General features: G+C 46.4%; 1 protein-coding gene across 5 annotated transcripts in view; it reads right to left on the bottom strand.

Annotated features, from left to right (window-relative positions):
* Window positions 1-345: 345 nt before the first annotated feature.
* gcgrb (glucagon receptor b) overlaps window positions 346-19,532 on the bottom strand; it is a 47,622-nt gene continuing 28,435 nt past the window's right edge. For 3 of the 5 annotated variants that reach the window (XM_076989373.1, XM_076989374.1, XM_076989375.1), the window contains 10 exons: window positions 18,392-18,486; window positions 18,025-18,131; window positions 17,554-17,713; window positions 17,270-17,429; window positions 16,902-16,962; window positions 7,789-7,858; window positions 7,375-7,463; window positions 7,138-7,282; window positions 5,389-5,430; window positions 346-5,120 (listed from right to left, as the gene is read on the bottom strand). In XM_076989373.1, the coding sequence (XP_076845488.1) occupies window positions 4,740-5,120; window positions 5,389-5,430; window positions 7,138-7,282; window positions 7,375-7,463; window positions 7,789-7,858; window positions 16,902-16,962; window positions 17,270-17,429; window positions 17,554-17,713; window positions 18,025-18,131; window positions 18,392-18,486 (1,310 nt within the window). In that variant the 3' untranslated portion in view covers window positions 346-4,739. The other 2 variants (XM_076989377.1, XM_076989376.1) reach the window with 2 other exon arrangements.

Raw genomic sequence — 19,532 nt, 5'->3', positions numbered from 1 at the left:
TCTTCCACTCTGGTGCGGTTGGTTTGGTCTGCCTCAGCCTGTTTGGGGTTTCTGGGCCTTTTTTTTCCAATTGGCCGTTTCTGTTCCTCTTTCATCCATTTCTCAACTTCCAAATACATCTCACGTAGTCTGTATATAATATCCACCATGAATGTGTCTTTAGTACATTAAAAGGTTTGTTAAATGGACTACATTTACATTGTTTCATAGTTATCACCAGATTGTGGATTATGGAGATCTTATAATGAAAATATTAAAGCTTATGGTGTCATGGTGTATTGTAAAAGGTGTGATCTAAGTGTAACTAGGTTGACTTAGGTGTGGTAGAGGTTGGACACAAATACGAGCCTTTATGCGGTTTATTAAGAAAGATACAAAGATAACTATACTTAAGACAATATCAAACACTGATAAACTAAACAAGAGTAAAGACATCAACCTAAGACATCAATACTACCTACAATTACAGACAAATTAATGAAGGAGGACATGGACATAATAAATATGTAGCAACATAGACAAACAAAGGCATACGAAGCAAACCTGCACACTTACAAATTAAAGAGACAAGACAAACAAAAAACAAACAAGACTTGCAACAGAAACTGGACTGAATGCAAGAACACAAGCTATGAGCTAACAAACAACAGAAAGAACTAGAGAATACATAAGGCAGAAACAAGAACAAAATAACAGATACTACATGCAATGACCAGCAACATGCAGGATGAAACACAGGGTTTAAATACACAGGCAAAACAAGGCTATATCGAGACACAGGTGAAACCAGTACACAAGGTAGGGACACAAGATACAGGGGTGTGAAGGCAGATTTCAAAATAAAAGCACAAAGAGGAAAACCAGGAAATAAAATCAAAACAAGAGGGGTTGCCGTGGAATACCTGTGTTCACCTATAAAGAACTATTGAATTATGAAGCTCTTTAGAACTATGAAGAACTAAAGAGCTATAAAGACTAACAAGGCTAATGGCTCAAATCCCAATTCATCATCATCATCTAATCTCAGTCTCCCTCTGATGTATCAGTCTCCATCTCATTCATCAGTTTCTAGGGTTAGGGTTAGGGTTAGGCAGTTTTCCTGCCCTATAGGACATCAAGGCCAGTGCGCATACATGCACAGATTGGCTGGTATTAGCCTGTTAGGCTAATATATGTCCTTCATATTTTTCCTCTTTAACAGGACTGACTGGACTTTGTGTTTTGGACAAGTAGCTCCTGGTTCTTTTAAGAATAAGATTGATTGTCTGTATGAGAAATGATCAGTAGGATTCCCAGTAATAATAATAATAATACATTTTATTTCAAGCGCCTTTCAGGACACCCAAGGACACTTTCCAGGAGATTAGAAAACATGCAACACATACAGTAACAAAACAACACATACATAAACAAAACAAACAGACAAAGAGGTTATTGGGAGTAAGCAACGTTGAACAGGTGAGTTTTAAGTCGTGTTTTGAAAAGAGGGAGTGAATCTATATTGCGGATGTCTGGCGGGAGAGCGTTCCAGAGTTTGGAAGTAGGAATCATTTATATACAACATAATAGTTTGGCTTCTGGCTAATGGCTTCTGTGTTTTGCATGCTAATGGGAGTATGCAAAACACTAAATTATTCACTCAAACCCATACATGGAATGTGCAATCTATGCCAATAGATTAATCAAGCAAGTTGATTGGTTGGTCCATTAGCGATTACTGAGAAATGGCAGATTATGTGCATGCCATAACCACTCCATTTTACACAATCGTGTTTAAGTAACAATTACATACCAACCCATACTTTCATGTGAAACACAGCTAGACCAGTTAATAATGCGCCAGAATAATGTGATTTATTTATGCTGTAAGTGAATTTATTTTTATGGGCTTTGTTAAATTGGATATTAATCTGAATGTTTAAGGGAGTAGTTTTTATCAGTCTCTTATTACACATCTGGAACACACAATGCTGTTTACAAGTTGTGTTTGCTGAGCACTTGTGAATTCAGAAAAGCACAAGGAACTCTAATGATTCAACTAGCTGAGTTGAAATTCATTGGTTCCTTGTAGAAGATGGGGAATAAATGCCAATTTCTAAACACAAACACACCCACCCACCCACACACACACACACACACACACACACACACACACACACACACACACACACACCCCCCCCCACACACACACACACACACACACACACACACACACACACACCAAAACCATGTGTCTTTAGTTTACTTTTTTGAAGGTCTTCGTATTCACAGTTCAGAAGCAGTTGGGTATTAAATCATCATGGCAACTAAAGTCAGGGTCATTGAGATCCTCCCTTATGATATCATGCAAAATGAGCATCAATGACTTCAACGTGTTTGCAGTCTCTGTGACTAAAGTCCAATTCAGTAATCATTAGTACTGCCCACGCTCTGACGGCCACGTGATGGGCCATCTCAACCGGCCATGAGCACATCCGCTCTGGCCGAACATAAAAACTCAGTGTCGCCACATAACAGTCAATCACCTCGTTATCTCGTTAGCTGACAATATGCTCGTCTCGTTAGTGAGCTGCCCCCACAAATGGCAGGAGAGAGTGCCTGACGATACTGCAAATACAGGGAAGCTCCGTGAGAGGAATGGTCGCACACTCAGAAGAAAGTGTGACCTCTGTGTTCACCCTCACGGCAGAGGTACTGGAATGGCCCAATCTGAGGGGCTGATAGGCTAAGACAACAACACAATCCATCTCTGTTTACATAGAGAATGAGTCTGGACATTGTTCCTTCGCTTTTAAGCATAAACTAATCTGCGCTACATGTTGACTATACGACTGGTGAAATTGTTAGGAGCACATGTACCTCAGTGCATGGGGATTGGTTGGCCTGGTGCCATGCTTGAGGTATTTGTTTAGATGTTTACATGAGTGAAACCTATGTGCTCTTTACGTGGAATGCCTTCTGTCAAATATAGGTGATCTGGCTGTTAGCTTAGCTGCCATGAATGTCTATGTGGAGATTGAGAGCTGAAATGGCTAGCTCTCTCTCCCCCCAAGGGCTGTTAGTAGCCAGTGATTTATGATATAGGAGTTCACAGTGACTATATTAGGTTCCCAGACCTCCATGTGTTTTAGTAATCACACTAAAATGCTTGTGTCCTTCCCTGACACAGTAATCTTTTAAAATCTCATCTGCAATCTTTTTATTCATCTGCAAACAAAACAGAAGTTTCCTTTCTTTCTCTTTGCTTGTTTTTTAGAATGAACTGACAGCTATTCACATAAGATTCAAACTGCACGATTCGATCTTGTCAAAAAAATGTTATTACACATTCAGGAAAAGGCAGACCAGTTGGCTAAAAAGCACACATTAATCATAATCAGGAATAATAAATAATGATGGCAAATTATGTACAATGCCTTATAAGCAAGGACACAATGCATAAGCCATATGCATTTTGAATGAGTGTGAATTTTAAAAACATGATGGAACTGCACTCCTAAATGTTTCCATAGTGACGACTGGTAAAGGATGTGATTTTCTGGAGTCCCTGCAGTGTTTCAGAATGCAGCTCCCACAAAGCTTCTGTAGATCCTTGATGGTCCCAGAAGAATCTTGGTTTGGAGGAGGAACTCCAAGAGGATGTTCACACAGAGGAAGTGGAACTCTGTCAGGATCCATTTCAGCTATTCTGGGTTATCTCTGGATTAGAATGGACTGGACTGTGTGTCTCTGTGTGTGTGTGTGTGTGTGTGTGTGTGTGTGTGTGCGTGCATGCGTGCGTGCGTGCGTGTGCATGACTGAACCCACAGTGCAATCTCGCTACCTGCTTACTGCTGGGATTAAGAGACATTTCAAAAATATTTTGGCAGAAAAACTTTTTCAAGGTCAAATTCAAGTCAAACTTCACTTCTTGTCAAACATCTGGACATTTTCAGAACAAACTCAGTGGGAAGAAACTGGCAACCTGCTGCCTCGTGTAATGTAACCCTAACCAATAACCCCAACCCTAACTCTAACACTTGCAACCTGCCCCCGTTTTAGTGTAACACTAACCCTAACATAACTGTAACCGTGACCCTAACCCTAACCCTAGCCGTAACCCTGCCTGACAATGGTTAGTTTCACAACGATGGAGCTGGGAATACTGTGTTTTTGTGTGTTGTATTTTACATAATTTTTTTTATAGTTGAATTGCTGTCTCGTTCACAGTGGCATGGTGGCTGGTAAGGGTCAGGACAGGCTAAATAAGCATGAGGAAACAGGAAGTCAAATTGACATATTTGTAAACACAGTGAAGAACATGGTCATAAGAAGGAGCATGCACTTGTTCAGAGTGCTTGGAGGTGGGTGTCGGCTTGTTTAAGCACAATGGCACTGGGGTCTCTGTCTGACTGTTTGAAAATACAGGATAGTTGTCTTATGTTAAGTTAGATGGTCAATATTCACAGTGTGTACGTTTTTTTTTTTTTTTAAGCCGTAGATGTGCGTGTATGCGTATTTCTTCTTAAGCGTTCGTGACCATTCTCACCCAGCAGTTCTGTGGTTAAACCAGTCTGTAGTGGAGTTGCCAGTCCTGCTTATATTCCCCTTGAACTCCAAATCACCATTTCACAGGCCAGGGACCTCCTTAACTCCCTTGAGGCTACAGTCGCATGGGGCTCATGCTTCTCTGCTTCTTTTTCCCCTTTTCCTGTCCTGCTTAGAGCCTCTTGATGGCATCAGAGGAGGTCACCGCCCTCTCAGACATCACAGTCCTCCGTCTCGGCCAGGCCGTCCTCGCTGCCGTGCACGCGCTCGTCCAAACAGGTGTCCTCCGTCAGGGAGCTGCAGTTGCTGGCTCCCCCCTGCAGCTGGAAGGCCAGGTGGAGCATGGTCCGGCCCCGCCTCTGCTCCTCACCTGCCCCGTCGTGGCACCTGACTACCAGGCGACGGCTCTCTCCCGAGGGCGGTGGCCCCGGCAGGTCTGGCGGCTCCAGGGTGTCGGAGCACTCGGCTGCCGCCATCACCCCCGCGCTGCTGCTCTTGCCCTGGGCCGTCTGGCTGTGCGTGTGCCGGTACTCCTCGTCAATGTCCTTGCCCAGCTTCCACCTCCGCCAGCGTTTCAGCATCTCGTTCTGCACCTGGACACAGAGCGGCAGGCAGGGGGGGCCATTCCAGAACCTTCCGTCTGATTCAGAAGGTTCTGGAAAACTGATTTCAATTCAGACCCGTTCAACGTTTTGCTGTCACATATGACATATACTTAAAAAAAACAAATATGCGGCACAGAATTTGTATGTACTAATACACTGCAATTATTAAAGATCTTTTAGATGATGCTTCATTCTAATAGTATCATGGCCTTTTCACACGTGGGACACTTGAACTGAGGTTAAACAGGGTTCTCACCTCTTTGTTGATGAAGCAGTACAAGATGGCCACCAGCAGCCCCTGTATTTAGAGACATGCAAAGGCTATTGGTGAAGGTCTCCAGTACATGTCATACATGTCAGTAATATCTTTATTCACATAGCACCTTTTATACACCAGGGCCATGTGTTACAGAATGTTGTGTGTTAAAGAGTGTTGGGTGTTCTAGAGCACCGTGTGTTAAAGAGTGCTGTGTAATACAGAGCATTGTGTATTAAAAAGCATTGTGTATTAAAGAGTGTTGTGTGTTAAAGAGTGTTGTGTGTTAAATAGTGTTGTGATAAGAGTAATACAATACAAAGGTATTCACCAAAATCACCAAAGTAAAAGTACATAAATCCCATAACGTGTTATTTCAAGCAAGGGAGCACAGTTCCATATTTTCCCTGCTACAGGACACACTTCCTGGTGAGCACGTGGAGCACAGAAAACCCCTGGAACAGATGAATCATGTAAACCCCTTGAACAGGTGTGGTGAATCATGGAAACCCCTGGATCAGGTGTGGTGAGTTATAGAAACCCCTGGATCAGGTGTGGTGAATCATGGAAACCCCTGGATCTGGTATGGTGAGTCGTGGAAACCCCTGGTTCAGGTGTGGTGAGTGTGATGTGGTCGGAGGCTCTGACCCAGCACCAACCGCAGGTAACAAAGGACCGCAAGTTACGAAGTTGGAAGCGACATGCAGAGACATGCAAAGACAATCCTTTTTATATATTATCAGGGACTACAATTTAGGGTGTGAGTGTATTGCATGTATGATGACGGCCGTTGAATGTGTGGAGTGTATATGTAATTGTTTTGTGAAGTCGCTTTGATTTTAGATCACCTGAGTTGGAGAAAGATGGTGTGACCCGAACCTGCTGGGGGAGGAGCCTAGGATTTAAAAGGCGTTCATGCGAACCCGCAGGGGGGGAGCGATATTACCATTGAGACGTGTCGGGCCAGTCATTGTGGATGTTTGTTTAAAAATAAAGTGTGAGAAATGGAATAAACGGAGTCCTGATCTTTCTGAAACATTATTCCCAAGGGCCTCCGTAACACTATGGCTCACTCTACCACAGTGAGTCATGGAAACCCCTGGATCAGGTGTGGTGAGTCATGGAAAACCCTGGTTCTGGTGTTGTGAGTCATGGAAAACCCTGGATCGGGTGTACTGTTGAAACATTGGACACTTAGGGCTGTAGATGAAAAGCATGGGTCGTAAGCACCACAGTGCAGTGCAGTAGACTCTGATTGGATGATGTGAGTACTGGGTTCCAAGCACCCCCTTACCTGTGCTAGAAGGGAGTGTCTCGCCCCTCTCTGAAGTCAGTCATAAAGAAAGCATTACAGCTAAAAGTTAACTAGCCACTACACTACACTTTATGTGGAATACAATGTTGCTATAGTACTTGCATTCCAACACAGGAGGCCGTGTTGCTATAGCAGCAGAATCACCCCATCACAAAATACAGCAAATGTAAATCACAAAATACAGCATCACAAAATACAGTAAATGCCTGAGTCCCATTAACAACTGAATGTATAACACTGAATGACAGTGACATGTCGAGGGCTTTACCAAGCACAACTTGTTTGTTCTTAATGACTTTATGCAATGTTCTGTGCAAGAGGATCGAAACACTTGGAAGGCGTGTAGTCTCATCAGACGAAGATGTTTATTTAACCACTCACCAAGTATCTAGGCTATATGTCACCCTACATTACTATAACCTTTGAACCCTGACCTGGAAAGAGCTGAAGAGGAGGTCATAGAACAGTCGTACAAGCCGCAGCAGAGACTCCTTGGACACTGATTCATCGATGACGAAGGTGAAGAGGATGGCGTGAATCCCCAACAGAGGAATGAGTGTAAGGGTGGACTTAGCTAATCTAAAAGAGAGAAAACAGAACTGCTGGTCAAAATAAAAGTGTGCAATCTGTTCTACATATCTATCTGCACGGTTCGATATCAGATATATTACCTGAATTTATAGTCCGTGTACCTCATTTGATGAGCCTTTAATTTGGACATCAGGATCTTTATAATTTTAATAAATATAAAGAAATTTATCTGTTGATAAAGTAGAAGAAGAAGAAAATCGATTTGTAAGCCACATCAGTCACAAAAGCAGATGGAACCATATGTATGTGTGTGTGTGTGTGTTTGTGTGTGCGTGTGCGTGTGTGCATTTGTGTGTGCGTGTGTGTGCGTGTGTGTGTTTGTGTGTGTTTGTGTGTGTGTGTGTGTGAGTGTGTTTCATTTGTAAAGCACTTTGAATGACCATTGTGTATGAAAGGTGCTATATAAATAAACTTGCCTTGCCTTGTGTGTGTGTGTGTGTGTGTGTGTGTGTGTGTGTGTGTGTGTGTGTGTGTGTGTGTGGTAAGCCACTCACCAGATAGGCAAATATGATGGGGGAACGGATTATCCACCAATACCCCATGTTTACATTCCTCTCCCAGCATCTGCACATGGAACAAAATACCATCAGATTTAACCTGGATCAATCTGGATTAAGGTATATGTAAACATTTAAATTCTAATTTTAAAAGTTACATATCACATAGTGATTATAGCATTTGCTCTAAAGTACTAGATAGCACCAATAATATTAACAAATCCTACAGTTACATTGACGTCCAAACACACCCAGTGTACTGGAAAGACAAGCGCTAACAGTAAGAAACAGCATCCACCAGTCCAGGCTGTTCTTATACTGTACCACAGGGGTGGGGTGCCTATTACGTCGATCGCAATCGACCGGTCGAATGTGGGTAGATCGCATGACATTAAAAAGTAGTGGATGAATGACAGGCTATCGTCCATCTGCACTGACGGTTGTATATATACACCGCCCCGGTAACAACCCCAGCAAACAGTGAACGTCCCGGGGACGTTCGCGGACGTTCTTATTAGAGGTTTTTTATAACGTTCGCGATAGGACGTTCCTAGGCCATAACGGACGTTCCCAGCAGGTCCCCTCGAAGTCCTGGCGGAACGTTCCCAAAGATACATTCACAGGACGTTCGGAGACGTCCCCGTATAGTCGTTGAAATAACGTTATTTTTGTTACATTTAGAGAACGTTTGAGAACGTCCGGACGTGGTCCCGCGACCGTTGTCATGGTGCGTGCGTGAAAGGCAGTCAGCTGATTTAGAGTTTTACTCACTAGAGGATTAGCAAGCGGGAACATAAACGCACGAGCCGTCTTCTCGCGACGTAGGAACGTTAGCTAACTTGAATATTCTGACAGAAGCCGTTATTTTAAATTCAAGGTGAGTCACCTACATTTGATTAAAATATGGTTAGCTAGTAAATACATATCTTAGTAAATTTATCTTCTGAGTTGCGGCTAATGTATGAGGTGATTTTAATAAACCCTCAGCTAACCCCTCTGGATAATCATAAAACCCGATCAGCAAAATCAAACAGTTGTACCAAAAACGGATGCCCATCTGTGGCTGGACATTATTTCTATATGGTCATGGCTAGAGCTAAATTATCACTACGCTACGCTATCAAATGATAAAGTTCTATGAATCACTGCATTAAGACTTCAATAGTAAGTAACGTTAACTGATGTTGATGGTCTCAGCCACAGATAACAGCCGACGATAGCATTCGCTATAAGTAGCTAGCCACATAAACAAGTTAATGCCAACTATAGCTACCTAGCTGGGTTAGCATTGATTTGAGTAGCTGATGTTCTTCAAGCAAAACGTTCAAATTACTTCATTTATCGAACGCTTTATTATAACTAGAGGTCACAAAATTAAATGTTAACAAACGTGTATCTGTCTATTTTAGGCTTCACCCCAAGAAACATGTGAAAAGGAGGCTTGAAACGGCATTCAAAATGCGCACATCAGACACTTTTTTCGCATTTCAAATAAAAAATAATAACTTGTTTACAGCCTATCACTTCTTGTGTGTTCATTTTTATTCCATATGCAATACCCGGATTTACTAAATCAATAAAATCTAAGTTGTTTTAGAAGTAACATAAGAAGTAGACCTAAACAATTTAACACAGAGACGTTTAAAGGACGTTCCTTAAACGTCCGCTCATTGTCCTCTGGATGTTTCCAGGTGGTCCTACAAACGTCCTTTGTAACGTCCACTGAACGTCCCCTGAAACATTTTGGCGACCCTACAAAAAAACGTCCAGAGGACGTTCGCAGTGTTGGTTCGCGGGACGTCCTCGGGACGTTTTTTTGTTAGCTGGGAACTTCGGCTTGTGGGCACCCCTTGTAACGCGGGAGTACAGGGAAGTACCCACCGCGTATAGTGAGTGTGAATAGGAGGACCCAAGTGCCGTCTAACACCACGCCAGCGTATGTAAAAACAAAACACAAGAAAGTAATCACGCTGAACCAAACAAACAAAACAAACGCGGAAAACTCGACGCGTGAAAAGGGAAACAATATAAACCGTGATAGCACGGTAAAAACAATGAAACAAAACTAACGCGGAAAAACTCAACGTGTGACAAAACAAAAGCTCAACCGTAAGGAGACGGGAGAAAAAATAAAACAAACGTAACTGAAATAGCGCGGATGAAAGCGACGCGAAAACGAAACTGAAAATGCCAGTGAAGGAAGCTGGCCAGCAGGCAGAAAACGCCGCAAACAAAACAAAACCCTTCACAAAAACAAAGACAAACAAATGACAGGAAGAGAAATAGGCTTGTGAAAACTTGAGGAAGGTCAGGGAGCGACATAGGAGAGAAATCTCGAAGGAGAGCAGGAGACAAACAAAGATAGAGAGAGAGGTGATGAGACACCTTGTAACTCGTGTGAAGAATACCACAGAGACCGAGGATACCGGCTGAAAGCGCATGGAAACCACAACGAATCAGCAATGATCCGTTTCCCAAAGCTTCCTTAAGTAGCCTTAGAACAGCTGAAACGAATCATTGCTGATTACGTGCAGCAAGTCTAGGACTGACTCGGGTGCCCCTCCTGGTGGTAGAGGGAGTGGCAGCCGAGTCAGCCCTGACAGAGCCCCCCCCTCTAGGCCCGAGACCACGCGGGCCCAACGCGATGGCCCTGGCACGGCGGAAATCCCGGATCAAGGACCTGTCAACGACGCGAGAGGCGGGGACCCAGGAGCGCTCCTCGGGGCCGTAACCCGTCCAGTCAACCAGGTACTGGTCCCGACCCCGAACACGGCGGTGGTCCAACAACCGGTTGACCGTGTACACAGGACCGCCGTCGACCATGCGGGGAGCCGGCGGGGCAGGAGCACGGGGCATGTTACATAGAACAGGACAGAGACGCGAAATGTGAAACACCGGGTGGACCCTCATAGAGGGCGGTAGCACCAACCGGTAAGCGACCGGGTTGATGCGCCTGTCTACCTTGAAGGGACCCAGGTAGCGAGGAGCCAGCTTCTTGGTCCCGCCGTGGACAGGCAGGTCCTTAGCAGACAACCAAACGCGCTGACCCGGGCGAAACGACAGGGCAGGAAGGCGGTGCCTATTGGCGCTCCGACAGTAGCCGGAGGAGGCAGACATCAAGGCCTTACGGGCCCTACGCCAGGCCAACCTACATCGCCGCACCATAGCCCGGGCACCCGGAACGGCCGCCTCCTCCTCCTGGTTAGCGAACATAGGAGGGGAGGGGCGTACCCGTAGAGGCATTCAAAGGGGGACATCCTGAGGGCCGAGTGCCACAAGGTGTTATGGGCATACTCGGCCCACAGAAGCTGGTCAGACCAGGAGGAGGGGTTCGAGGAAGCCAGACACCGAAGCGTCTGCTCGAGGTCTTGGTTGGTGCGCACCGTCTGACCATTGGTCTGGGGGTGATACCCAGAGGACAAACTAGCCCTGGCCCCCAAGAGCTTCAGGAAAGAACCCCAAAAACGACTGGTGAATTGGGGCCCCCTGTCGGACACCACGTCGGCAGGAAAGCCGTGGTGCCTGACTATGTTGTGCAGGAAGAGAGACGCGGTCTCGCGGGCAGAGGGAAGCCGAGGTAAGGCCAGGAACCTTGCGGTTTTAGAAAACTGGTCCACGATGACCAGAATAGTGGTGTTACCCCGAGAGGGAGGCAACCCGGTAACAAAGTCTAAGGCCACGTGCGTCCAAGGTCTTGACGGTATGGGCAAAGGGCGTAACAGACCGGCGGGTTTGGTATGGGTCACCTTATTTCTGGTGCACGTTTCGCAGGCGGTGACGAAACGAGTCACCTCTTGGTCCATCCCGGGCCACCAGAACCTACCCTGGATGAGTTTCAGAGTACGCCGTGACCCGGGATGAGCAGCGAAGGGTGAAGCGTGACCCCACTCCATAACCTTCTTGCGTAACCTAGGGTGGACGTAGAGACGGTCGGAGGGACCACCCCCAGGCCCTAGGTCACTGGTAAGAGCTTGTTTAACCTCTGTTTCTATGGCCCACTGCAGGGATGCCACGATTTTGGAGGCGGGCAGCACGATGCTGGGCTCAGAGGTGTGAGGAGGCGACTCCCACTGACGGGACTGAGCATCAGGCTTGGCGTTTTTCGTGCCCGGACGGTAGGAGAGTGTGAAATCAAAACGCCCGAAAAACAAGGACCATCTGGCTTGTCTGGGATTCAGACGCTTGGCCTGCTGGAGGTAGGCCAGGTTCTTATGGTCGGTCCAGACCAGGAAAGGGTGCTTAGCCCCCTCCAACCAGTGTCTCCATTCTTCTAGGGCTAATTTAACGGCCAAAAGTTCCTTGTCCCCTACATCGTAATTGCATTCAGCGGGGGACATGCGATGGGAATAATATGCACACGGATGGAGCTTAGGAGGGGACCCGGTTCTCTGGGAGAGAACGGCACCTATTCCATAGTCTGAGGCATCGACCTCTACAACAAACGGTAGGTCGGGATCCGGCATGCGCAACACAGGTTCGGAAGTGAACCATTTTTTGAGGTCGTCGAAAGCCTGCTGAGCTTCAGGAGTCCAGACAAAAGGACCGGGGCTCTTCTTGGTGAGAGTGATCAGAGGAGCCGCAAGGGTGCTAAAGGCCTTAATGAAACGACGGTAGAAATTGGCGAATCCTAAAAAACGCTGCACCAGGCGGAGTGAGGTAGGAGTGGGCCAATGAGCAACGGCCCGGACCTTAGAGCGGTCCATGGCCAGGGTGTTCTGGGCGATACGGTAGCCTAGAAAGCCTATTTCCTGTACATGAAATAACGACTTTTCTAGTTTGATGTATAAGTGGTTCTCGAGGAGTAGTTGGAGCACCCGCCGGACGTGTTTTATGTGTTCTGCCTCGGATTTGCTGTAGATGAGGATATCATCTAGATAAACGAAGACATATCTGTCCAGAGCCTCCCTCAGGACTTCGTTAATGAAGCGCTGGAACACGGCCGGGGCGTTCATTAAACCAAAGGGCATGACAAGATACTCGTAGTGGCCAGAGGGCGTGATAAACGCAGTCTTCCACTCGTCACCCTCCCTTACCCTGACTAAATTGTAGGCACTCCTCAGGTCGAGCTCACTAAAGATAGTGGCCTGCTGGAGGGCCTCAAAGGCGGTAGCCATGAGGGGTAACGGGTGACGATCCTTGACTGTGACCTTGTTAAGTCCACGGTAGTCGATACATGGTCTGAGTCCCCCATCTTTTTTTCCCACAAAGAAAAAACCTGCACCAGCAGGAGAGGTGGATGGCCGGATAAACCCGGCTGCCAGGGCTTCCCGTATGTATGTCTCCATGGCCTTACGTTTGGGTACGGACAGAGAGAAGAGACGGCCCCTAGGGGGACTAGTACCTGGCAGTAACTCTATGGCCATGTCGTGAGCCCTATGCGGAGGAAGGAAGCCTGCCTTCTTTTTGCTGAATACCTCTCTGAGGTCGTGGTAAACAGCAGGGACCGGAGTAAGATCGACCGGGTCAGGTGTATGACCGGTAGTGGTTTCGGAGCCTAAGCATGTGTCCTTGCAGACAGATCCCCAACTACGGACAGAACGGGAAAGCCAATCCACCTCTGGGTTGTGGCGTTGGAGCCAAGGAAAACCCAGAATAAGATGCATCTGGGGTGCGCTAATGACATAGAGGGTGAGCTGTTCTCGGTGGCCCCCAATACTCATGTCTAGCGGGATGGTCTGTTTAATAACTTCGCCTGAAGTCAAGGCACGTCCATCAACGGCCGCTACAGACATGGGTTTCTCCAAGTCGACAAGCGGAACCCCCAGTTCTTTGGCCAATGTGACGTCAATGAAATTGGCAGCAGCGCCTGAATCGATAAACGCCAAGAGGTGTTTCCCTTCAGTCCCTCGCCAGGTAAGTGAAACGTGTACAAATAAGCCGTTGCTAGGAGGGTTTGAGACAGGGCCCGCCGGTACCTCCTCTGTTACTGGCGGACCGCTCCTTTTCCCTGCAGCTCAGGCAGTTTTGGCGTTGATGCCCTTTACTACCGCAATACAGACACCTACCCTCCTGAAGGCGTGCCTGTCTTTCTTGCCGTGATAGACGTGTGTGCGCTAACTGCATAGGTTGTGGCTTACTGTCGGCCTCACATGACTCTACGGTGTGTGTGGAGTCAGGCTTAGGTGTAACTGCCTGGTGTTGCGGTCGTCTAGCGTGTCTGCATTCACGGTAACGGTTGTCAAGACGCACAGTGTAAGCGATCAACGCATCCAGCTCAGTAGGGGGATCACGAAGCGCCAGCTCGTCTTTGAGCTCTTCAGACAACACCTCCTGAAAGATTGCTGTGAGGGCGTTGGCGCTCCATCCACTCTCTGAGGCCAGCGTCCTGAACGCCAGAGAATAGTCTGCCACAGACATTTTATCCTGTCTTAGGCGCAGGAGACGAGACCCAACCACACCCCCTGAGGACGGATGATAGAACGCGCTTTTCATGGCCGCGGCGAATCGCTCGTACGTGGTGCACACTTCTGCTTGTGCTTCCCATAGTGGGGTAGCCCAAGCCAGAGCCTTTTCGGTTAGCAGTGCTACCACGTAGGCTACCTTGGCACGCTCAGAGGGAAACCTAGAGGGCTGTTGTTCAAATACCAATGAACATTGCAGTAAAAACCCTCTACACCCCTCAGGATCCCCTGAGTAGCGGGGTGGACACGGGAGAACGGGTTCAAGGCGTGGAGCTGAAACAGGGAGATCGACAGGTGCAGCGGGAGGTGTAGGTGAGGCTGCAGCAGAACCAGCTAGAGCCTGTAAGGCGACAGTGACCCCATTAAGCTGCTCCATAATCTGTCGCAGTGCCTGCTCGTGGCTGCCAAGCAACTGCCCTTGGCTAGTGAGAGCAGCTCTTAACTCTGCTGCCTCATGATTACCGGCTGGGTCCATAGTATGGCTGATTCGTTCTGTAACGCGGGAGTACAGGGAAGTACCCACCACGTATAGTGAGTGTGAATAGGAGGACCCAAGTGCCGTCTAACACCACGCCAGCATATGTAAAAACAAAACACAAGAAAGTAATCACGCTTAACCAAACAAACAAAACAAACGCGGAAAACTCGACGCGTGAAAAGGGAAACAATATAAACCGTGATAGCACGGTAAAAACAATGAAACAAAACGAACGCGGAAAAACTCAACGCGTGACAAAACAAAAGCTCAACCGTAAGGAGACGGGAGAAAAAATAAAACAAACGTAACTGAAATAGCGCGGATGAAAGCGACGCGAAAACGAAACTGAAAATGCCAGTGAAGGAAGCTGGCCAGCAGGCAGAAAACGCCGCAAACAAAACAAAACCCTTCACAAAAACAAAGACAAACAAATGACAGGAAGAGAAATAGGCTTGTGAAAACTTGAGGAAGGTCAGGGAGCGACACAGGAGAGAAATCTCGAAGGAGAGCAGGAGACAAACAAAGATAGAGAGAGAGGTGATGAGACACCTTGTAACTCGTGTGAAGAATACCACAGAGACTGAGGATACCGGCTGAAAGCGCATGGAAACCACAACGAATCAGCAATGATCCGTTTCCCAAAGCTTCCTTAAGAAGCCTTAGAACAGCTGAAATGAATCATTGCTGATTACGTGCAGCAAGTCTAGGACTGACTCGGGTGCCCCTCCTGGTGGTAGAGGGAGTGGCAGCCGAGTCAGCCCTGACACCCCTGCTGTACCACCTCTATTAATACACCTGTGTTACTGCATCTATGTTAATGCACCTGTGTTAATGTACATGTGTTAATGCACCTGTGTTAATGTACATGTGTTAGTGCACCTGTGTTAATGTACATGTGTTGTTGCACCTGTGTTAATGGAGTGGCACTGACTTGGGATTGTGGGACAGAGGCCTGTTCCACTAAAGGTTTCTTGGCATTAAGAAACTCATCATTATTAATAGTACCATTCACCGAGTTAACTTCCTTTGATCACGGTCTCTGTTGCGTGCCAACTCTGATGCTTTGAAGCCTTTGAAAAACTGTCCCCAGGTTAATAGTGTAGGCAGCCACGTCGATTAAACTCTCATTAGAGAGAATATGGTCTCGTTCATAAAGTCCAGATGCACAGAAATCTGAATGCAGGTCTGGTTAGTAGATAAAAGGCAATGAACAGGCTCTTTGCAGTTGCCTGAAAGAGTCTCATTGTTTACTTTAAACAGAATGCAGTCAGCAACACAAGCTCAAAGAACCAGCTAGTGTAGTACGCATAGATGGACATAGGTGAACATAAATTTAGATACACACTTTAACACTTACAGATCAGCGCTTATTTACATACCAACAAAAAAAACATAGTTAACATTTCCTTCTGGTTCCTGGTTTTACTGGTGAACTGGAGTGCTGGAGTTAGTGGTGGTGGTCTTGTATCCACCCACAGTGCTGGAGTTAGTGGTGGTGGTGTTGTATCCACCCACAGTGCTGGAGTTAGTGGTGGTGGTGTTGTATCCACCCACAGTGCTGGAGTTAGTGGTGGTGGTGTTGTATCCACCCACAGTGCTGGAGTTAGTGGTGGTGGTGTTGTATCCACCCATAGCCAGACACTGGTGCATTCGTGATACAGGCACCTCAGCTGGAAGTGTTGTGCCATAATGACTGTACTGACCTTCAGAAAGTACAGCATAAGTGTACCTACAGTACATTCACCCATATGTATGAGGTTTGGAGGCATCTACATGGGCATTTGAGCCGTTCTTCTTTTCACTACAAGCACTTTGTTTAATTAATTAGCGTTTCATGGTTTAATTACTTAATTAATGTGTTCAACTGTTCTGGTCTGCCCACTGCTGAGCTCATCACCCTGAACCTCATCCTTCTGTAGGAAACTCATCACCCTGAACCTCACCCTTCTGTAGGAAACTCATCACCCTGAACCTCACCCTTCTGTAGGAAACTCATCACCCTGAACCTCACCCTTCTGTAGGAAACTCATCACCCTGAACCTCACCCTTCTGTAGGAAACTTCAGTAGGACTTCACCCGCAAAATGGTGAGAGTGAGCAGAGAGCATGAAGAGTGTGAAGAGTGTGTGAAGTGTGCAGTGTGTGCTGAGTGTGCAGGACTTTGTCTTCTGCAGTACTGAGTCTCCAGGAGAACTGCAACACAAGTCTGTGTCAAGGAGACACATCACTTACTGTTCATTCTCATACAGGTACTTGGCTGTCACCCACGGCATCACAAATATCACCGGTGCACCTGTCAGTCAAAGAAAGTGGTGGATGATGACGCCAGTCAAATATATATATATATATATATATATATATATATATATATATATATATATATATATATATATATATATATATATATATATATATATATATATATATATATATATATATATATATATGTGTGTGTGTGTGTGTGTGTGTGTGTGTGTGTGTGGGTGATCAGTCAAACAGCTAGATAAATCTATGGGTCACTTACACCACACACACACACACACACACACACACACACACACACACACACACACACACGTAATACATGTGTGTGTACATACCCCATCCAATACAAAGGTATACGTGGAAGTACTTCCTCTCTGAGAAGACTGTGATGGCCAGCAGACTGTGCAGGTACAAGCCCTCCACAAGGAGCCAGTAGTTATTAGCTATGACAGTATACTGCATCATCACCATGGCCATACGACATCCAGCCACCATCTGAAGAGCACCAATCAAAACAGAAAAGCATAAGTGTGTGAGCACATGTGTGTGTGTGTGTGTGTGTGTGTGTGTGTGTGTGTGTGTGTGTGTGTGTGTGCGTGTGTGCGTGTGTGCGCATGACCTTAGCACTGACGTAGCTCTCGTCCTCATATGGGTGGTGCAGCACGTGGGCACTGTTGATCAGGTCCAGAAGGCCGTCTTTCACCAGGATGGAGGAGGCACGCAGGATGAAGGAGGCGAACAGGTTCATGTGGATGTTGTTCCTTGTGCAGTGCAGCTTCCTGCAGAGCGCCAGGGGGCGAGAGGTTCTAGTCTAACATGCACTGCCCTCTGCAGATGCTCATGCTGTGTGTGTGTGTGTGTGTGTGTGTGTGTGTGTGTGTGTGTGTGTGTGTGTGTGTGTGTGTAGGTGTGTGTGTGTGTGTGTGTGTGTGTGTGTGTGTGTGTGTGTGTGTGTAGGTGTGTGTGTGTGTGTGTGTGTGTGTGTGTAGGTGTGTGTGTGTGTGTGTGTGTGTGTGTGTGTGTGTGTAGGTGTGTGTGTAGGTGTGTGTGTAGGTGTGTGTGTGTGTGTGTGTGTGTGTGTGATCTCTACCTAAAGGTGGCCAGTATGGCCAGTGCGAGGACCAGTGCTACTAAGGAAAGGGAGTACCCTACTGTGTACATGGCTCTGAACTTACTGAGGATCTGTCCATACTCCCTCTACACACAGAGAGACAGAGAGACAGACAGAGAGAGACAGAGAGACAGACAAAGAGAGAGATGGAGGAAAGCAGATGAACAGAAATGAGGCATGTTAAGGCAACTCTCAATAATATTCAGTTTAGCTCAGGTTATTAAGACAAAAAGAAATAAATCTAAACAAATTTGCATCACATGAACTAATGCTGCAAACACACACACACACACACACACACACACACACACACACACATACAGTACATACACACAAGGTAACCTACTATTCCAGGATTGTTCTCTTCACATTCAGTGGTGTTTTTGCTGACAGCCCATCGACCATCTGTGCCACACCCTCGAAACACCTGCCCCTGCTTAACTACACACACACACACACACACACATCGCAAGAAAAATACATCCCAATCTGATTTGCCTCGAGTGGATCTGGGCGTGAAACGTCCACCTCCCCCTGATGCTGTGGATGTGGCTCAGCCGTCTGTGTAAATGTTTAATCTCGCGCTTTATGAGTCGACGCGCCTCAGCCCAGCAGGAGACCTCATCTGGGAGTAGTGTTCACATCTCCGGCGTGAGCACTGTTTGCTAGCATATCCTCCTGACGGTGGAGAGGAGAGCCCCAGGGTGAAGCCCACAGCAGGGGCCTCTCCACACCCCCAACAGCAAGATAAAGACCAACGGGTGAAAAACATTTCAAATTTAAAAAATTTGGGAGGACAAAGGAACAAAGATACAGCAGAAGATATCAGGGAGCAAATCCTTTTAGTGCTACCTACTGACAAAAATTACCTACTGACATAAACTACCTACTGACAAAAATTACCTACTGACAAAAATTACCTACTGACAAACACCTTCCCCCCTCACATGCCCCAAAACCCAGAGGAAGGGTTTCTTCTTTTTCAAATGTGCATCTTTGATTCACACCATGACACAGCGGTTTTCCATCGTAAATGTCAGTTCATGTGGATCGAAGTACTTGTGAAAAATACTGGGGTTTTAATGTCTCAGACCCGTATACTGTAGATAGACGATGCTGTATTCCATGTGTGTGTCGAAGTACTTGCTGCAATCCGTAGGGAGGACATTTCATCCAATTATTCGTCACTGTTCAATTTGTTTAAAGCGCTCGGAGGTCAGAAACTGAGCTATTAAAATTAGTTCAATTACAGAGCTGAGCTCTTCGAGACGTGTGGTACAGACATGGCCAGATATACATGTTCACGCTTTTCTAAACCTGTGTCAACAGCGAGGTGTTCACGCATCCCAGATAGGATTACTGTGAGTCTACAGACATGATTTCATTCTGTGAAGTGTTGAACATTTTTGAAATGTTTGAAATGCTTGAAATGTGCAAATGTAGAGGAAAGAGTAGGTGACCCACACCTCCCTCTAGTGGAGGGTCAA

The sequence above is a fragment of the Brachyhypopomus gauderio genome, unplaced genomic scaffold (genome assembly GCF_052324685.1).
Source record: "Brachyhypopomus gauderio isolate BG-103 unplaced genomic scaffold, BGAUD_0.2 sc67, whole genome shotgun sequence".
In the NCBI taxonomy this organism is placed as follows: Eukaryota; Metazoa; Chordata; class Actinopteri; order Gymnotiformes; family Hypopomidae; genus Brachyhypopomus; species Brachyhypopomus gauderio.
This window is presented reverse-complemented; position numbering and strand designations above follow the sequence as displayed.